At 40.6% G+C, this 21461-nt stretch overlaps 1 protein-coding gene across 1 annotated transcript in view; it reads left to right on the forward strand.

Moving 5' to 3' along the window:
- The first annotated feature begins 468 nt into the window (after nt 1-468).
- Nucleotides 469-21461, forward strand: part of LOC147424345 (protein SLE1-like) — a 30501-nt gene continuing 9508 nt past the window's right edge. Inside the window, exons 1-2 of the mRNA XM_086500835.1 lie at nt 469-498; nt 632-779. Coding sequence (XP_086356961.1) covers nt 469-498; nt 632-779 — 178 coding nt within the window. The remainder of the gene's footprint in view (nt 499-631; nt 780-21461) is intronic.

A 21461-nucleotide genomic window follows, 5' to 3' on the forward strand; every position in this document is an offset into this window, starting at 1 on the left:
CACCTCATATGGTCTTACACAATAATGACGATGGTAACAATTGCAATACCATAATTGGGTATCTAACCTCGTGAGTGTTTAGGCACTCACAAATCCACCTTAACCACTAGGTTACGACCCCCTTGCCAGGAATCTAAATCAATCTCTCTCTCTCTCTCTCTCTCTCTCTCTCTCTCTCTCTCTCTCTCTCTTGTGTGCTAGTGGGATAAATATACGAGGTTTGTTCCTATGACTTCAAAATTCTCTTTTTCTTGAATCTTCATCTTGTGGACACATTTATTGAAGGAGTTAAATGATCAAGGTGGGGAAGTTCCATTCAACCTTCACACTGGTAAAACTACGTAGGCTCCATGTGCCACCAAACACAGACTACACACTCACTTGCTTGTATTATAAAAGGAGGGCTTCCTCTCCTCTGCAGTCGTTGAATTGGCTAGAGCTCATATACACAATATACACTTAGTCAAGATGTTGCACGCTCTTTCTGAAGAGGCACAGGTAACACTCTACTTTTTGAAGAGACAAGATTTTTTGTAGCCATAGAAATGCGTGTGAGATCATCTCTACTTGTTTTCTATCCTACACCATGTGATTGAATGAATGAAGGCTTCTTTGATGTGTGTTTTGGTAGCAACACATCATGGAGGGATGGTGCAAGGGTGGGCAAGCACGGGTGGAGCAGCTTGGCCATGAGGGCTACCAGGAGATGGGACATAAGGGCGGCCAGGCATGCCCCCAGCAGATGGGCAGCAAGAGCTACCAGGAGATGGGTCACAAGGTGTTGGACGGATACGTTGCGTTGGACGCCAGCAGAGTGAGAACTCACCTAACAATATTTGTCAGCTAAGGACGAAGCTCGACCTGCAGGCGCGTGGAAGCAAGTATAAGGTGTCAACCTACACTCGACTGACTCCTAACTAATTTCTATAGAGGTCTCTACCCAATGTCTAAGTCACAGCCTTCAAGAGTGCATAAGAGGAAACTTCCTACAACGCTTTCTAGAGCTGAACACCCATCAAACAATCTTGAAACACCACAGAACTTGAAGGAGACCCTACTAACACCAATAGGTCGCTCTCCCTAAGGTCTATGAACCAAAATCCCAACCCAAAATACACGGTGCAAAATCACGTAGGATGTCTGGCCGAAATTTGCAGGTCTTTGTTTCCAAAATCTAAAGTGCCTAATGTGTAGTTCTACTCAATGTGAACGTGTGGATATGCTGCAATGCAAAATCGGACAACGTATGCTCACCAAATCACCAGATGAAGCTCGTAGAAGGAGCTCGCAAAACCGGACCGTACGCGCACAATGTAGGTATCGGCCCGTAGCTCTTGTCAGGGGCAACACGCTGCACTTCTCCGCACTCAATCCCGACCACCGGTGCACACGTAGCGTCAAGATGAAGTTCACATTCTCTCTCGTACACAGTACGCTCACTCACAGACTTCAAAAATTCTTTTCAAAAATGACAAAAGGTCTTTCATTAAGGTCAAAAAGTGGTATATATACCTTACAATTCTCAAACCATAAAGTTCCAAATCAACCATCTACTCAATCTAACTATCAAAATTGGGATACAATCTGGAAACTTCTGTAAGCCCCAATATTTACAAGGTGAAATGTCAAGTTTTCTCAATAGATGAATAATTACAAAAAAATGATAATTTGCCGAGAAGTCAGTTTTCGTAGGGTGTGTCCAGCTTCTAACACTCCCCCCCCCTCCTTGCTCATGTCATGCCCGACATGGCTGTTGAGCTGCTTCTTCATCTTATGGTTTCGCGCATCTTGAGTAGCGATTCATATCTTGCATGTAGATTCATCATTGTTGGGCCAAAAATATCAGTGTTTATGGTGAAGAAGCCGGTGTAGAATTCTTCCTAGGCCTGGAGGTGATAGGATGGCATAAATATTATCCTTTGATACAACGCATGTATCACCTCCTTGGAAGACTGACCAGATAGATCACAGGCGCATCTGTAAGTATCTTGGAAGAAGAAGATACTGTCTATCACCTGGCCTTTCTTTAATGTCTCAAATACTGCTAAAAGAGTTTTGCAGTTTTTCTTCATCATGATGCACGTAAGGTCAGGTGAGCCAGTGAACAATTTGATGGCGCTCGTTAGGGTTTTCACCATGTATTGGACACTTATTCTCTCACCTGCCTTCAAGCCCGACAGCTTAGGATAATTCAGCCAAGTGGGTTGGCTCCTTTGTAATATCTCATGGGCCTTCCACGTCCTGATCCTTGGTAGAGGACAAAAGCTGAGGTTGTCTCTGATGTTTTTGGGTGCCTCTGCCAAATGGATTAGGTACTGTGGGTACTTCGTCAGCCACGCCTTCCTCCATTTTGGCTGAGAGTCAACTATTAACCTGGCCCCTTCTGGCTGGGAGATATCTGCGTTGTAGAGTGGCACTGTCGGCTCTTCTCTAATCCTTTTATTGATGGTGGCGGCTTCATACTTTAGCAAAGGATATGGGAGAGAGGGCTGAAGCCATTTGCACCTGAGGTTGCTGGCGTCAATCTTCCGGATGGTCATGGATTTGAAAACCCTCTGCTCCCATTCCAAGGCTTCCTTAGTAGTCTCTCTGATCTCCACCTCTATTGCTTTACGCAGCTTTTCTTCCTCTTCCTGTGTCAGATCTTGTGGCTCTTGAGAGGATCCTACTAGGATTTCCTCTTGCATAGGTGTGTCCATAGGATCTACCACATTTTCTAAATCTATGCCCTCAGTGGCTGCTAGTCCTGTGCCTTCTTGCTCTCCGGCTTGCTGTCCTCTCAGCTCCTCAATCTGCTTTAGGAGTTTCTGTTTTTCTGTTTCAGCTTCTTCTTCCATGTTCACGAGGAGGTCGTTCAACTCGGCGTTTATCTTCTCCGCCTCCTCGAGCTTGCTTTTGATACTTTCTAATTCCTCTTGCATGGATTTTTGTTCTTCTTCCATTCGTGTTTGCATAACAATTGACCCTTCTGCCATCATCAATCGTTGCTTTTTCTCTAGAGTTAGCTCTGTCTGAAGTTCTTTCATCTGTTCTTCATAAATTTGGCTTTGCGTAGTGATGTGAGTCAAGCTAGTAGCTCTGACTCTGGCAGGAGATGCCCGTAGCCTCTGGATGGTTTGATCTTTCACTTTAAGCTGGTCCTTGAGCTCAAGGACCTCATCCTGGTTGGCTTCTTGATCTAGCTCCGCCTTTTCTTTGGCGTTTCGCATTGCTTCAACTTCTTTGGACTCCTCAGCCAGCTGTAGGGTCAGGTTATCCCTTTCCCTCTCTGCATCTATCAATGATTTGCTGAGTTGTTCACACTCCTCTTTGACTCCTTCCATTCTTTGGGCTGCTGCCTGATTTTCATTTTCCATTTCCTGGCATCTTTGCAATGCCTTTGCTAGACTGGCCTGTAGCTCCACTTCTCTCTCTTTCTGCCTTTGACTTTGTCTTTATAAAGAGTCTAGTTCCAACTTTATCTTCACTTCAGTGGCCTTGAGAGTTGCCATCTCACTTTCTAAGGACATGGACTACACTCTTAACCCGGTTAACTTTGTCATCACCACATCTCAATCGTTGGAGGGTGGGTGCAGGTCCACTGTATCTGTGGCCATCTCCTTTAGCTCTACTAACCTGATGCTTTGCATTTTCTCCTTAGGCTCTGTGCTTGCCAAGTCGAATATGACTGTGGCAGCCTCTTCTTTTGTGTATCCTACAGCTAGCAGGTCCAGAAATGTGTTATATGACTCATTTGGCTCTGGTTGCCCACTTCGAGGCTTAGCCTTTTCCTTTGGTTCCTGCTCTTGGCTTTGATCTTGCTTGGCCTCTTCTTGTTCTTCTGGTTTGTCTTGTTCCTCTTTGTCTTCTTGTGGAGGGCTACAAGGAGGTGGTGAGGGCGATGGGCTGGACTCAAGGCTGGCCAATAGAGATGTAGGCTTGTTCTTTAAATCTCAGTCTGCCTTTGTCTTCCTTTCTCTCTCTTGGCTTTCCTGCTCGTCTAGCAGTTTCTGTAGTACTTGCTCCACTTTCTCTTCTGTAAAAGGTACATGCGGGATATTCTCTGCTATGGCATCAAGAATCTCAAAATTTTTAATGTAATCTTCGAATCTGTCCCTTTGCATCCTTCGGGATGATCCTGACATTGCTTCTAGAGACGGCTTCCAGAGTTCACTCAAATCGCCTTTAAGGGCCCTTTCTGCTCTGAAGCTCTCCATCAGCCACTCTAGTCTTGCCGCTTTTTGTGACTTTGTCTCTTTTTCTGGCACTTGGAAAAATTCTTTCTTTCCCTTCTTTTGCTCTGGCTGCTCTTCTTGAACAGGCTCTAGCAGTCTTTTCAATCTTGTGGCAACCCTTGGTGCTTTGGGCTGTTCCTCCTCCTTGTCTTCTTTAAGCCTCAACCAGTCGTTTTGTGATGGAGGGTGGGGCCATCTTCCCTTGGCATGCAATGCCCCATAAATCACCTTAGTGATTAGTTCTCCTGGCACAATATATGTGGGATTCTTGTTAACCATCTTCACTAGGTTGTCATGTATATATGCTGCATAATTGATTAGCTTTGGAGTGCTCTTCATCATTGCCCAAGTGAATGTCGTGGCAATTGCTCCTGGTGGAATTCTGTACTTTTGTGGCCATTTCGTACACATATGGAAGTATTGGTTGTACAACTGACTCATGATTGCCACTTTTGGGTTAGCAATATCTTCAAAAGTGTAGTTATGTTTCTTCTCAGTGTACACCTTGACATCATCTCTTCTTTTAGTTACACTATCCCCCTTGTTGGAGAGGTCTAGTGCATCTGCTACAACTTTCTTGGTGATGACTATTTCTGTTTCTGGCCTACCTTGCAGATCGATTACCCTGGCCACTCCTTCTTTTATTGTTGTCACAAATTCCCAGACTCTCTTTATGTCAACCCCCGTCGGCACTGCTTCAAAATAGTTGTGGAGATCAATCTTCTCCAAGTACCCGGCCATCTTGCTTCTCACAAACTCATTGAGTTCCCGCGGTAGCATTGGTAGCTCGATCACATTCCCTTCAGTGTCTTTGAACACTCTTTGGAAGATCTTTAGGTCGTTGGACTCTAGCAGATCTTCTTGGATCCATGTGCTGGTGGGCTTTAGTGTTCCTTCTGGTATGATGAAGGGCTCCACTTCTTCTAGGTAATCCTTAATGGTCATTCTTTTCTTCTTTGCCGGTGACTTCGTGGCTACCATATGTAGGGATTTCTACACTAGAACCATTCATTGCATGAAGACTAGTAAGAGAGAGAAAAACACACGGATGAGTAAATAGAGCTAGAGAGCTTAGATTATGAGAAAAATGGAAATTGGTTACAAGCATGAGAGGAGGTCCTCTTATGTAGGTTTGAGGTGGAGTTCTAGAGAGTTCTAGGTAGTGTTCTCGCACGGCTAAGTAGAGAGTGAGAGCAACATGTGTTTACCCTTCAATCTCCCTCTTAAACACATGCTTAAACTTCCTAAGGTTCACTTGCAAGAAGAAATGCGGTTCATGGTGTTTCTCAATGGATACAACACCTATGACCAACATTGATACAAAAGATTGGATACAAGATCAAGGTTCAAATGTGATGATGGTTCTCAAAGGATACAACATCTATGATCTACATTGATACAACATGATGGTTCACAAAAGATTAAGACTTCAATACAAGGATCCAAAAATAGGAGTTGGGAAACTACAAAATGTCATCGTATTCAAAAACTTTCAATGAGCCATGTTTGGAACTCCCTCTAGCATGTTTTTTTATTAGAAGTAGAAGCAATAGAGATGGTTGGAGAAGAGGATGAGGAAGTAGAAGTAGATACGGGAGCAATAAAGTTGACTTGTTCACCTTCATCACAATAGTCGCCATCACTTTCATCATCATCACCACTATTTGTGTAGTGGAGATTGTTGGGAATGCTTTTACCTCTTTGGTTGACGTTGGAGGTATTGTTGGTGTTGGGGACTTGAGTGTTGGTGTTGCAAAAGTGAGGTGCATGCCCTGTTTTGCCACACTTGGTGCACTTGTTGACTTTGTAGCAATTGGGGGACAAATGGTTTGTCTTGCCACAATGCTTGCATGGAGAGGTGTGCTTGGTAGATGATACATAAAGTGCATTATTAGCAATTACCTCTTGATTTATGTGCTTCTTTTCTTCTTCTTGAAGTGAATGTACTATGCTTTCAAGAGAAGGAATGGGCTCCTTTTCTTTATGCACCGTTACAATATTATCATAATGCAATGGGAGTGATTTAAGTAATACGGCTATCTTATCTTCTTCTTCTATGTTGCATTGGATATATGAAAGTTGAGTGCAAATGCTCTTAAGCCTATTTACTAGGCTTGATAGGCTCTCATCATTTTGCATAGTGAGCCCATATAATTGCATTTTTAGAGATATTTTTGAATGCTTTGATTTAGCACCAAAGGTTCTCTCTAAAATCCCCCATGCATCTCTAGGAGAGGTAGCTTGATCTAGATGGTGTATGATATCATCCGCTACACTAGTGAGGAGAATTCCCAATGCCTTTTCATCTTTAATTTGCAATTACCTTTGTTGTGCACGAGTGAGTTGAGTTTCATCTTCTCCCTCTTTGGTGATTACATTCCATAAGCCCTTTCTCATTAGATAACCTTTCACCTTGACTTGCCATGTATGAAAACCTACACCATGAAACATGCATATGCCGTCTTTGCCCATGATGTGTGTGGCAATGAACTTGTAATGCAAGGGAGGTCTTATCAAAAGACTCTCTTGATGGTGTCTAACCCTTTACAACGAAGCAAATGGCAATACGACAATGGAGAATGATAGCAAAGTTACCCGTCTTGAATGCCTTGTGTAGTGAGCTTGGTTTTTTGAGTTGAAGCTCCCTCTTGATTTGAGGCTTCCTTGCCTTCTTGAGTGCTGAAAAATCTCTGCAAATCAGTCCTTCAATGGTGTATTTTCTCCTCAAATAGCTCCTTCCTTGATGTAGACTAGTTGCTAGTAGTAGAGAGCTTGCCGGAGGTGTTAAAAAACACCTTTCTTGATGAGCTATGGCCTCAAAACTCCAAGGTTGGCTTGCTGAAATTCCAGATCTGAAAATGAAAGTGAGCTTGAGAATGGCTCGAGAAGGCTCAATGGAACAAGGCAAATAGCTAGTAATACTAGCTAGTCCGTTGCCAATGGCTTCCAAGTGCATATGAAGGCTTGGGGAGGCAATGAATGACCTCAAGCTTTAATGGAAAGCTTGCTGCTCCGCAACAGTACAGAAATTCCAGATTTGAGATTTCTTCAATGATGTAGCTCACGGATGCAAGAGATGGGGTCACTAGCTAGTAGAGATGCTAGTAGAGTGAGTAGAGAGGGTTGAGAGACAATGGAGAGAATGAAGTGCAACAATGGAGAGCTTCCAGAGCAGCCCACGAGCTGTTTGGAGGCTTATTCTCAGCCAAGGAAGAAGAGGTAAAGTGGGTGAAGAGAGAGAAAGAAAGGAGGCCACCTACTTACTTGACTAGTGGAGCCACTAAAGGTAGAGAGAGAGAGAAAGGAGGCCACCTACTCCTAGATCTAATGATGAGGATTTAGATTGGCCTTGATCCTATGGCTCTGATACCAGTTGTAGGGATTTCTAGAGTGGATACACACTAGAACCATTCATTGCATGAAGACTAGTAAGAGAGAGAAAAACACACGGATGAGTAAATAGAGCTAGAGAGCTTAGATTATGAGAAAAATGGAAATTGGTTACAAGCATGAGAGGAGGTCCTCTTATGTAGGTTTGAGGTGGAGTTCTAGAGAGTTCTAGGTAGTGTTCTCGCACGGCTAAGTAGAGAGTGAGAGCAACATGTGTTTACCCTTCACCATAGATCCTGTTACACTCAGTAGTCCGAAGTTAGCGTTTTTTCCATATTAGCTCAAAAACTGAGTTTTATCTATCCAAATGACTTGAAAATTGAAAATAAAGCTTAAAAGGAACTCTTAAAACTGTGCATGTGCTCACAATGCAATTCTGGCCAAAAATTTCCCTCTAGACATCCTACGCGTAGGATGCCTTTTTCATCAGAATTGGGTGATACTTGACATGCTGGTAGTCCTTGGCCTATGGAACATGGCTATGTGCTTGGATATGGATTTGGGCATCAAAAAGTGATTTTTTTTGGGCTGATTCAGGCTTTAGGTCACAAATTGGGTAGAAAGTCCATAACAGGTAGCAAGTGATGTCCAAATGGGTTGAAAATTGATATATGGGCTCATTGCACCATGGTATTGGCTCCCATGATGTCACTCTTTGCACAGAAGGTCGAAATTCTGCTGGAGACATCCTACACGTAGGATGTCTATTTCATCAAAATGGCATGGGATTTGTTCTGTGTGTAGTCCTTGGCCTATGGAACATGGCCATGCTCTTGGATTTTGATTTGGACAAGAATTGATGCTTGTAAGAGCTTGTGTAGTGTTTTTGGGCTCCAAAAGTGTATTTTGAAGGTGTTGGGGGTCAAAAATGATTAGAATGGCTTCAAAATTGATATATGAGCTCTTGAAGACGATGTGATTGGATCTGGAATGGACAAACTTTTTGCTTGTACTGACCACACAATTGGTCGGTTATATGCTTGTGAATGTGTTGTGCAAGTTTCATGTGATTTGGACAAGTTTTGGTAGGTCTATGGCCCATTATTGCCTCTATGCCCTAACTTAGCGTTTTTTATGCATATGAGGTCAATTTTGATCCAAATGTGATGAAACTTGGTGGCTAGAACGTAAAGGTCATTTAGAAAATGTGTGTGATGAAAAATGTTGGGATCTGTGCCCAGAAATTCCCTTGAGACATCCTACGCGTAGGATGTCTCCTTATGATTTTTTCATGGATTTTGTCACTAGTGCCTGCCCTTGGTCCCCCTGAGTCCCTTTTAAGCCTAATTCCAACAAAAAAATCAAATGGATAGAAAGTAACTCCCTGTGTGGATTTCAGAGCCTCCGAGCCGTTTTCTGACTTTTGGAGTGCTTTTTGGCGATGAAATTTCTTGATATTGATCTCCATAGCTTCCCGATCCCTTGGGGATCCTTGCCGTATGGTTTTTGTCGACTTTGGCTTCACCGGAGCTTCATTTGGCAATTTGTCTCTCTAGAAGCATCCGTGGTTGCGTTTACATATCTTCAATGATTTGTGGTGGTCTACCACCATAGGACTTGGTTGTTGATGGTTTAGGAAAGCCGCTCGTGAAGTTTGGAGGCAAACGGGCATGCGGTTTGGCCGCGAGAGCTAGTTGACGCTTTGTGTGTCTGATGCCGTTTCTGAAGTTTAGTGCCGCTTCGGGTCACTTTTTGGTCATGTGGGCCACATAGACTTGTCGAGCATGTCGAGATGCTCCTACCCATGAATTTTGGTAGCATTAGGGTGCCTTTTCACCGATTTCCCATTTGGTGGCCTCTTGCAGGATTCTAGGAATTAGGGTTTTTTCCGATGGTTTTCTACTGCCTTTGGACATCCAAGACTGGTCTCCTATGCTAGGGTAAGCTACCGATGAAGTCTCATTGCTTTTGGGTTAACCGTTAGGTGGCCGCCTCGACTTGTAGGTCTCTACTGCCCGCTTTGTGTGTGAACCCTAAGCTAGTTTTCGCGACAAAACGACAAACATGCGTGAAAAGCTCAAGGTGGTGAGCTTACCTCTCATGTCTGAAGCCCGTCGGGTAGTCGTGCGCGTCGTAGAAGCTGCTGGAAGGTCCGTTCGCTCTAGGTGGCAGAAGCTCTCTCCAAAAGGTCAATAGTGAAAATGAGCTAAAAATGAAGTGAAAAATTCTTATAATGGGGGTCCCCGAACCACTTTTCATGAAATTTGACATGTGCTCCCATCTTTTTGCGAGATGCGGTTTAGGCTCAAAAATTTCTTGATTTGGACTCCATTTGCTCTGTTTACCAGAAATTTGACATTTCGGTCAAAATCTCGCCAAAACACGCTTTCCACTCCAATCTCATAATTGCACCCCCACTGTACCGTAGGTTGTCCTATAGTAACTGATCATCCCCATATTTTTTGTTTTTCATTAAGACCGTTTTTCACCTATTTTTTGTATTTTTGATTTTTTTCTGCCGAAAATAAGCAAAATTAAAAGGAAAATAGCAAATCCAACCCAAAAAATCCCAAAAATCATAATAAATCACAAACATCATTGCAAAACATTATATACACTCAGATGCAATTTTTATGGCCGGATTCCTCCGTTTTACCAATATTTTGCCCGAAAAATGGCTATTTCTACTCATACACACACACCTAGGGGCTTGATTTGGCGTTTGGTCCCATATACCTATAGATACATGTTGTATAAGGGCATATGTACTTGGGTTAGTCCAGAAAAATTTGTAATCAAACAACAACCCTTAAAATAGTTGAAAATCATGTCCTTTTTTTATCTTTCTGCTATTGATTCCGTATTTGAGAATGCCTCCCCCCCTCCTAGCCGGAGTCCTCCCGGACGACAAGGTATCGCCTCAGAGTATGTACCGTGCATAGGTTGAATATTTTTTTGCTAATTCTTGGCCAATTAATGTGGCCCTATTTTATGCATACTCGGTCAATGCATGGAAAAATTAATGTTGTGCAAGAGAAGGGAATAAGCAAGATGCTTATTGGCATTCGCCGTCGAGGTTTCCTGTTTTCTTTGCAAGTAACAGCTGTAACTCTATTGCTCTCTGTTTAATTGTCTTTTTTGCAAAAGGCAATCGCTTTGCCGCTAGTGTTGATATAGCCGTAGTTGTTTCTATGGAGAGGATTGGCTTGGCCGGAATGGCTATGGACCATATTTCTTTTGCTTTCCATTGGTAGCTTGTTTTTGCCGGTTTTTGTAGGTGTTTTTCTACTTCCTTTGTTGCCACTGTTTTGTTGCGGATTGGCATCCACATAAGTCGGTTGTCCTTTTTCAAATGCAGTTGTCTGTCTTCCGTTGTTGCTTGTACTGAAGGGAGTTCCTTTTGCTTTTGTTTCGGTATCCAAATGCCAGTAACAGTTGGGTTATTGCTGAGCATTTTCTTTGGGATCCATAGCTGTTTTATGACCTTGGTTTTTGGTTGAACTATCTGCTTTGGCTGAATTCCTTCGTTGCATTGTTTTTGGTCTTCCATGTCATTTCTGCCCTTCCGCATCCATACTTGTTTTCCTTGTTTTGTTAACCTAGATCTTTGCACTGTGGTCGGTGACTTTGTATGTATGTAGTTAGCATGGTTGGCTTTTACCTGTTTGTTAGCCTTGGGTATCATGTTGTTCTTTGGTGGAATTCTTGCTTTTGGCTCTTTTTCCAGTGATTGCATTGCTTGCAGCTGATTATTCCGGTATTGCTGATCAAAGGCTATCACCTGTTGTGCTTGTGCATACTGAATTTTGACTGCATTCGCATTCCAATCTATCTGCACATTGTACTCTTTTTTCCAAGGTTGTCCCAACAACATTGGGTGTTGTGTGCTTTCATCCTCGACTACATAAAATTTGTGTGGGTAAATATATTGATGTACTTGTACATGCAATATAGTCCAGCCCAATGTTGTCAACGAGTGTGATGTACTTGAGGAGTAGGATGAAGTTGACCTGTGGATTTGAGCTGTTGGTATAATCCGTAAGAGATCAAATTTGCTTGAGCTCCAGAATCAAGCAATGCTGTCAATTCAATTTGATTGCTACCCAGTTTGACTGCAATTATTGGCTCCTCTGTGTTTTCATCCCACTTCATTATTCGAATGGCATTGATTTGCAATGGTGCTCCACTTTGTTGTTGTTGTCGCAGAAGTCTTCGTTTTGCAACGCGTTCTTTTGCTTCTGCTTGAGCTTCTTCTCATACTCTCTGTTTTTCCTTCATTCGTTGTTTTCCTTGATGAATTTGTTGACACATATCCTGTGTGAGTGGTAAATGATATTTCTTCAATCGACATCCACTAATCCAGTTCGGCATTTCTTCACCTGCTAATGTAGCAAGCTTGACAACTCCACTTTGTGATAGATCACTAATCACAAAGGGTCCCATCCCTCGCTTTTTAAGTTTCTTGGCATGTTGCTTCAAAGTATAAAAAAGTACATAATCACCTGTTTTGAACTCTTTAATGTGCACATGCTTGTCAAAAAACTCTTTTTGTCTTCTCTTTTTAGCATAGATTGAAGCTACAGCTCTCAAGCGGAGTTCGTCTAGCTTTTCAAGATCATCTATTCTTGAAGAGAGCTCATGCCCTATCCATTCTAAGCGTTTCACTACTCGTAGAGTTGGAATTAAAAACTCTAGGGGTAGTATAGCATTTAGGCCAAACACCATGTTGTACGGTGTTGTTCCTATTGATGTTTTGTAAGCTACCCTGTATGCCCATAGTGTTGAGTGTAGCTGCTAATCCCAATCTGCTCTTGACTCTGACACTATTTTAGTGAGAACCGTGCATAGTGTTTTATTTGTGGCCTCAGCTTGTCCATTGGCCTGTGGATGGTATGGAGCAGATTTCCTATGTATGACCATGAATTCCTCTAGCAGATATTCAATGACTTCATTAAGAAAGTGCGTCCCACGATCACTGACAATTTCTATTGGTAAACCATATTGTACAAAAACATTCTCATACAAAAATTGTGCAGTGGTCCGTGCATCTGCTTTTTGCGTTGCCTTGGCTTCCACCCATTTTGTGAGATAGTCCGTAGCCACAATGATATATTGGGTATGGGTGTGATATGCAGGGGGTGAGATAGGTCCCACAAAATCAATGCCCCATTTTGCAAATGCTCTTGCTCCCATCATTGACCGTAGTGGCATCTCATCTCTTTTTATCGGCACCTTGGTGCGCTGACATGCGTCACAACACTTTACAAACTCTTCAGCATCCATATGCAATGTAGGCCACCATATTCCTGCGGTTAAGACAATTTTTGTTGTCTTATTGCCTGAAAAATGGCCTCCACTTATTCCGCTATGTGCATGTTCTAGAATCAGCCGGTATTTTCTTTCACTTGCACAGATTCTAAGTTGATTGTCCTTTCCTCGCTTATAGAGTTGGTTCCCAATTAACTGAAAGTCGCGATCTTCCAGCTCTATAGCCCTTTTCCGTGCTCTTGTGATTTCTCAGGAAACGTCCTGGTGGTTAAGAAATCAATGATATATTGACTCCATGCAGGTGCAATGTTTACCTGAAACAATGTCGCGTGATCCACTGGTCGTTTGGCACTACATATAGTACAATTGATAACATAAGAATATGTGTCCGCATACATAGTTGGCCAATAAATCCCTAACTGTTTCAGTCTCTGGTGTGTTTTCCCTGTTGAACAATGAAATGCACAATCCTAGACGTGTGCTTCTTCAAGGTAGCACTCAAATTCTTCCGGGTTTATACATAATCGTAGAATTTGGTCCGATCCTAGATGATACAGGCGTCCTGCTATCAACTGGAAGTTTTTTGTTTGCCAAATTGTTTGTTGTTTGGATCTGTATTCCATATTATCAAACCTAATTCCAAAGGAAAGAATGCTAACAATTTCCTGTGACCATTTGGGTATCATTTCAATATTGAAAAGATAAGCATCTGGTATGTCATCATCTACTCCTTCAGGAGCTTTCCCGTTGTGTATCCTTGAAAGATGATCCACTCGTAGATGGGTTTTACCCTTTTTGACCACCATTGTGAAATCAAATTCTAGCAATATAATAAACCAGCGTACAATTCTCCCTGTATTGCATGGTTTATTTACCAGATACAAAAGAGCTTGATGATCTATGAAGAACACAAATTTGTTTGCGAGCAAATAATGCCAAAATTTCTTTACAACATAGATCATTCCTAATCCTTCTCATTCGGTGGTTGTGTAGTTCTTTTCCGCATTGTTTAACTGTCGGCTTGCATAACAAACTGGAAAATCCATTGTTCCGTCTCCAGGTTGAGCCAGAATACTCCCGATTGCATATGAAGAAGCATCAATGTGAACATGGAATATCTTTTCCCAATCTGGTGCTTTAAGTACATGTGCTGATATAAAGTTTTCCTTTAGCTTTTGGAATGAAGTTTCACACTCCTTGGTCCAATCGGAATTGACGAGCAAACGATACAGAGGTTGTGCAATGGCTGCATACATGTATATGAATCTTCGATAATATCCGCAGTGTCCCATGAAGGATTGCACTTGTTTAGCATTAGTAGGCCTGGGTAGGTCTACTATGACTTTGACTTTGTCTAGGTCAGTGGTTATCTGCATTGCATTTATACGCCCGTATAACAAAAATTATACATATAAAACGTCAATATACGCCGTATTTCCGAATAGCCGTATAAAACATTTTTCGATCGAGTTATTTTTCGATTGAAAAGTATTTCGATCAAAAAATATCTCGATCGAAAAACTGTATATATATACAATCGTCGCCGTATTTGATCGAAAAGCATTGTGGACTTTCTTGGAGTTTGGAGAGCTTGGAGCTTCTGAGAGTTTGCCAGATAGAGACGGCGTCTTCGATTTACAGCGGTTTTCAGGTATATTTTTTAAATTTTCAATAAATACTAACTTTTTTTTTGTGTTGTGCCAGACTTGTGTGGTGCAGTAGTTTCGGCTCTCACCACAAAGTTGGCTTGCAGGTCGTAGGCCACTTCGTGGTGTGTAGCCATATGGATCACTCCAGAGGTGTATAGAATATAGTTTCCTTTCCCGTGGTGTGTAGTTATAACTCACTCCAAGGAAGGCTTAGGGTAAATTTAGATTCTCACTCATATGGTGTAGTAGTATATCTCTCACCATAGAGATGAGTTAGGATTAGAGGTCGACTCGTGGAGTGTAGTAGGCATGATGCTACACCTCTCACTTCAGAGTGGCCTATAAAATTTACAATCTTAAAGTAAATCATTATTGATTATTCTACATAGAAGCACAAAGATTAACGTTCGTCATTTTAAGAGTGTAGAGATGCATACTTTATGCCCTCTTCATCTTAATACGACTTTCGTTATTTTTGTGCTTCTATTTCTGTAGTAACATCATTGTTCATCAGCAGATGACTTGGTGTTACTCTGAACGTAGATATATACAACAATTGATTTACATTTGAGATTGTTGAGCTGTTTGCTGATGGTTTTGTTGTGCGTTCCACACACTCCATTAGAAATAGCTTATAAAATTTACAATTTTAGATTAAGTTTTTCTGTCATATGTGTTACATAGAAACACAAGCGTTACCACTCGTTATATTAAGAGTGAAGAGATGCATATTTTCATGCCCTCTTCATCTTAATGTGAAATACTGGTTACTCGTGTGTTTCATATTCCAAAAGAACATCATTTTTCATCATTAAATGACTTGGTGTTGTTTTGGACGTAAACACATACGATAGGTAACTTACATCTGCAATTGTTAATTTATCCGCTGATAGTTGTGTTGTGAGTTCCACACACTTTATCAGGGATTAGATTGATGAAAACTATCAATCGATTTTACAACAGCATCCAAGACTTGTGCTGAGAATATCTCACACTAGCTGAGATGTTCACATATACGATTTTCCAACCCTTTAGATGTAATTTCTTTCATCTTCTCACACTTCTGCACATAGCAGGGTCCAGTTCTTGTGCTGAGAGCATCTCACACTCCTGGCCTGTTTCTCTCTCTCTCTCTCTCTCTAAATTAATTTTCATGGTCGATTCGCACAATGTGGTTTGTAATCATAAGATTTTCTCTTTAATTTGCAATAATTTAGTATTGTTTAATAAATTTGAATCATCATTTAATATATATATATATATATATATATATATATATATATATATATATATATATATATATAGGGTTAACACTCATTATATAATAACTATGTTACTATGGTGTACAATCTTTTCGTAAGATTCTTAATTTATAATTTTGTCATACAGATATGGCAGACACGAAGCTAGCGAAACATCAACGAAAGTTTGTCTCCAGTGAGACACTTCCATTACTCGTCAGAGGTAGAGATTAGGCATTGTTTAAACCCTGTCGCTCCGGAGCATTTTTATCATCTTACAGAGACTCTAACCAAGTCTGTGTTTGAGCAGCTCCAGGCAGAGTTTGCACCAGCTATTTTTGACATAGCCCTCCTGACATCAGGTGCTTTAGTAAACATGGTCAAACAAACCATTGGACAAATCATGAAAACCTTTCAAGAACTGAAAAATCCTGCAATTACTTCCTTGCCAAACATAGCTGAGCGTATACATCTTGTGCAACAGCTTTACACGGAGTTCAAGAGCAAGGAAAAGTTAGAAAGAGCAGCAAAGCGTGCAAGAGTGGAAGCCAGCTCTTCTGAAGCTGCTGTTGAACCAGAAATCATTCTTAGAACAGAGCCTGCAACGTCATCCGTTGCTACATTAGACCTCTCTCAGCTACCACCTATTTTACACTTTTTACTCGACACAGCCGTCTTCAATATCCAAGCTCCATAGCTGGGAGAGGGAAGATGGGCACATGTGAAGCGTGTGGGTGTCACACATCCCGCTTTCAAAGATCAAGTGTATGTTGCAAAAGTGTTCAAAGTACACTTACAAGGGCCCACCATGGAGCAACAAGTCAAAGACGAAGCAACAATTTTGGATATTTCACATCGAGGTATTATCTACCCTCTTGCCATGGTGCGCCACGTGGAGCGACCAATGCTCATTTCACGATTTTGGAATGGTGGCCATGTGGAGCAATGGATCAAAGAATGCACTGCAGATGGCAGCCAACGTGTCATCCGCGATTATGTACTCACTGCAGGAACAATAGAGCCATTCCAGGAGAATATTTTGCAGATCATCAATGCTCTCCTCCAAACTCTAAAGTATATACATTCGCATAACTACCTCCATAATGATCTACACTCTCGGAATATGATGCTGCATTTTGGTGAAAAAGGTGTTTACGCCGGCATTGTGGATTGGGGTTCATGCACCAAAACAAATACCACAGCCGGTTTTCCTCCTCTACGCGATATGCAGATGGAAACTAGAAAACAATATGAGAGAGATTATCCATGGGCAGCCCCCGAATGTATATCTAGTAATCCTCCCTCCTGGACCAAAGCTATGGATATTTATTCCATGTGTCATACATGTAAACGCATTTTGAAGTGCTTACCAGAGACCCAAGAACAAAGCAAGAGACATTTTTTGAGTAATGTACTTGCTCATCTTGAAACCGGCAAGCGCCTAAACCCCAAAACCCGGCCTAACGCTTTTGAACTCTCCTTATGTTTAAATGGTGCCCATAGAGTGGGTTACAACATTGTAATGACATCTGGCTTACGACCAGCTGATGATTAATGAAAACACAGTCTCATGATTTCATCATTGTTTTACTTTTGGTGTCAAATTTAATTGTATGTTTAATTGAACAAAATATCTATGTTTGTCATTTGATTACTATCCAATGTCAAATTAGTTGAATGGGTATTTAAAAGTAATGACATGTTCACCTAATATGCAGATATGGAAGAAGAACTCAACCACGCAAACAATTTTTAAAGAAGAACAAGTTAGATGTGGACAAGCAGATCTTTCTACTATTGCGAACATTGAAGAAGATGAATCTGAGCTGCAGGGCGAACCATTAACCCTTAAAGAGTGCAAAAAGCTTTGCCCTAATCACTTTGTACGCCATCAGCTATTTCAAATAAGTGGCAATGCAAAAGATACAGCTCCGTTAAAGCTCTCTCATTTGCAACATAAAGGACTGGCACGTGTATTGCTGCAAAGGTTTATACGACAAGAGAGATGTCTACCAAACAACAACCAAGTAGCAATTTACTTTATCCAGCAATGCTATGTTCGATATGTTTTGCTGAAGAGAGTGGATTGGTCAGATCATCCAGGCACCGATGGCGCTGGACGTGGACGCATTGCATAAAAGGTGGCAGCACGCAATGCAAATAATCCAATGCCTCCTCGCAAGAGTCCTATTGTTTTACTTCCTGAAGAGTCAGAAACACTGACTGAATTAGCCAGCCAAGGACAAGACCTTGCCAGCCAAGGAGAAACACCGGACATGCTTCGTGGCCGTATTCTTGAGCTTGAAATAGAGTTAAGTGATGCACAAGCAAAGCTTCAATGATATGAATCATTGTATGGACCTTTGCCAGATGATACTACCACTTCACATAAAGATGGTGCTCAACCATCCCCTGAGCTAGGAATTACAGATTTTACCATAGACCAACTTATAGCAAATCTATCAAACTCATAAGTCACTCAGAAGCTTTTTGTAATCTCAAAATTATATCAAACTCTTTTCGATTGAGTAATTTCCCAGAACCTTGTTGTAATTTCAAACCTACATCGACTTTATGTAATTGTTATTCGACAAGATATTATGGGCAATTTATATTTGAGTGTGAGTGAATATGTGCGTATGAGAGAGAGAAAGAGAGGTTTTGATGTGAACGACAACGAGATACCACTTTCTTTCATCATATGCAAAAACTTGTTAAGTATTACAATGGTACTCTCACAAATCATCTCCATCTTCAAAAACTGCAACCATATCATCTACTTCGTCCATATCTGAGCATTCTGAAACTATCTCCCATTCCATATCATCTTCATCATCAACTTCTGCAGAAATAGCTTCATGCGTTTGGAAGACTCCATATTGCTTTTGAGCGGCTCTAGTTGCAATGTTTTGAGGTTTATAAATAAGTCTCATATTGCAAAAAACATACACCAAATCAGCAGCCCGTTTAGTATGAAGTCTGTTTCGCTTTTTAGTGTGCACAAAGTCGAATGCTGACCAGTTTCGTTCACAACTTCCACTTGATGCAGCTACTGATAAAACTCTAACTGCAATGTGTTGCAACTCCACTTTCTCTCCACCATACTCCTCCACCATAAAGGTGCACTTGTTTTGCCAACGTCATCTATATGCCACGGATCTTGAAACATACCAGTTCTGTTGGCATAATCTACTCGTTGATGAAAAGCTGTTTTTCCATCTTCGTGCCCTAAGAGTTGGGAGCACACTGTTTTGAAGTCGGACATAACTTCTTTGTTGGCAGATTGCTGATGCATTTGAAACTTAGGATCCAATACAAAAGCCGCACCATGCAATGACGTATGCAATTGCACCCAATGCTTGTTAACAATTGTAATCATGGTAGCTTTATCATTTGCACCAAAACTGACATTTTCTCTTAGCTTGCGTATAGCCTCTGACATATACCAGTAGACCCGACCAAAAATAAAAGAATCTGTGTCAACTGCTCTCCAAAGATCTACAAATGGCTTTGACACAGTTACTATTCTTTCTACATTACGCCAAAAGACTGGTGAGTTTACTATTTGTGCACATCGACCAGCTGCTTCCTGATAACTTGGATACTTGCTGAGTCATCCATCCCATCTTCTGTCTGCTAAGGTTTCCATCAATGCAAGCTTCAACTCTTGCAAAGTAGCAAGAACATAGTATTCCGTAGCAAACCTTGTTGCGCAAAATATTTGCAGAGCTTTATTTGGTGACTTGGTTCGAAAAAGAGCATATGAAAATTGATGCTCTCTAATGAATTTCACCACATGATTTGCATCCAATAAAGTTTTCTTCACACATGCCATTTTACCAATATCTTTTAAAAGAAAATTTAAAGTGTGAGTTGCACATGGTACCCAAGAAATCTCCGGATACTTGACTTGAATAGCTCTTCCTGCTCCTTTGTAGTTGGCCGCATTATCTGTGACAATAGCAGTCACATTCTTTGGTCCACCTGCCTTTGCAACTGCACGCTCATACACCCCTTCTAGGTAGGTGATAGTCTTCTCTTTCAATGAGCTGTCAATTGCTTCCACGAACATAGCCCCTCTAGGGTTAATAAGCATTACATTGATTAAAGGTTTTGTCTGACAGTTAGTCCATCCATCCAATGCTATGGTGCATCCATATGCTGGAACAAACTCTAGGACTATGCATTTGAGAATGACTTCAGTACTGTCTTTGACTTTATCAAGATATTCAGTTCGCATCTTGTTATAGTCAGGAAGCACAAATCCTGTTTTGGCTGTACTCATCAAAGCATCTTGAAATATTGGATTGCGCATAACATTGAACAATATGCACACGCAAAAAATGCTTGTGTCCATTTTAAATGCAACTCAAGAAACCATTGTTTACCTAATGCTTCAGGCATTGTCTGTCCATTGGATGACGCTCTGCCGGATTTGCTTGTGCTAGGAACTCCTCCTGATGTAGAAGCATGTCCATGAAGAGGGTTCAATTGAGAACTTTGATCATTTACTTGAGTGGTACACACCTCTTCTGTTGCCTCATTGCATACAGATGGTTCAATATTCGCATGGATATCTTTAGAAACATCACCTTTATGTTTAGCTGCAAGAATCAACTTTACTTTGCGAGAATACATGGCAAATTTTTCATGAATATCTTTTGGTGGTGCCCCGTACTTTTCAACATTGCCAGGGACTTTAAATAAATGCTCTTTAATTATGGTTGCATTACCACTGAACTCGTGGCCACAAGATTTACATTTAAGTCGAGATGTATTTCTCCCAGCTTTCAACTCATGCACATAACTCCACTCTTGTCCTTTCACCATGATGCACAAAAATAGTTTGCTAGTAAAAACAAAGTCAATGATCATTTTCATAATCAAAATCAATTAAAACATTAAATTAATTTAACTAACAATGATTAAACGAAATTAAAATAATTAAAAACAATGATTGAACAAACATACAATAATAAAAAACAATACCATTGGATTACATATAAATTGCATCGATTTATCTAAAGTGCAAGCTTGTATCTTTAACATATTACGATAATCAATAATTACAATTAAATCAAGTATTAAAATGATTATCATTATAAATTACGATACATACAAAAGCTATAAGTGACATTTTTAAATGTCAAAATGATAATCACTTACAATACTTGATAATTATCGTATCTATGTAAAGTGCGAACAAAAAGTTCTTACACTTTACCATAGATTTTTAAGCGATTATCTATCTACAATGCGAGCATGTGTATGCTCTCACACAGTACGGTAGATTTTGCAATCCAAATAAAGATAAGAGAATATCAATATTTTTGGACATGTTTTTCCTAAATTTTTACTCTAGTGAGAGTATAGAAGTGTGAATAGCTCTACATAAAACGTAAAAATATAATTTTGTTTCATTATATTCATTTTGAAGTGAGAGAAAATATCTACACATCAAAATCGAACTTTAAATTACATAAAATTAATTTTTATGTAATTATATTTTTAAACTAATTATCTCATGTGAGAGGACACTCTACACATAACGATAATATCTTACTTTTTTTTTATTAGTCACTTTCAAGTGTCAATTAATTGAACACATTGACAAGTGATTCTTATAATTGCAGTTTGTATCAGGTGAGAGATTAAACTCTTCACAAAATACAAACTTTCAACTATTTACTAAATTTTCAAAACAAATTCACATATTTGAATCACAAAACTTAAAATTCTATTGAATTTAGATTTTTATT

This window comes from Adiantum capillus-veneris, chromosome 25 (assembly GCF_014529385.1).
Source record: "Adiantum capillus-veneris isolate H3 chromosome 25, ASM1452938v2, whole genome shotgun sequence".
Classification (NCBI taxonomy): Eukaryota; Viridiplantae; Streptophyta; class Polypodiopsida; order Polypodiales; family Pteridaceae; genus Adiantum; species Adiantum capillus-veneris.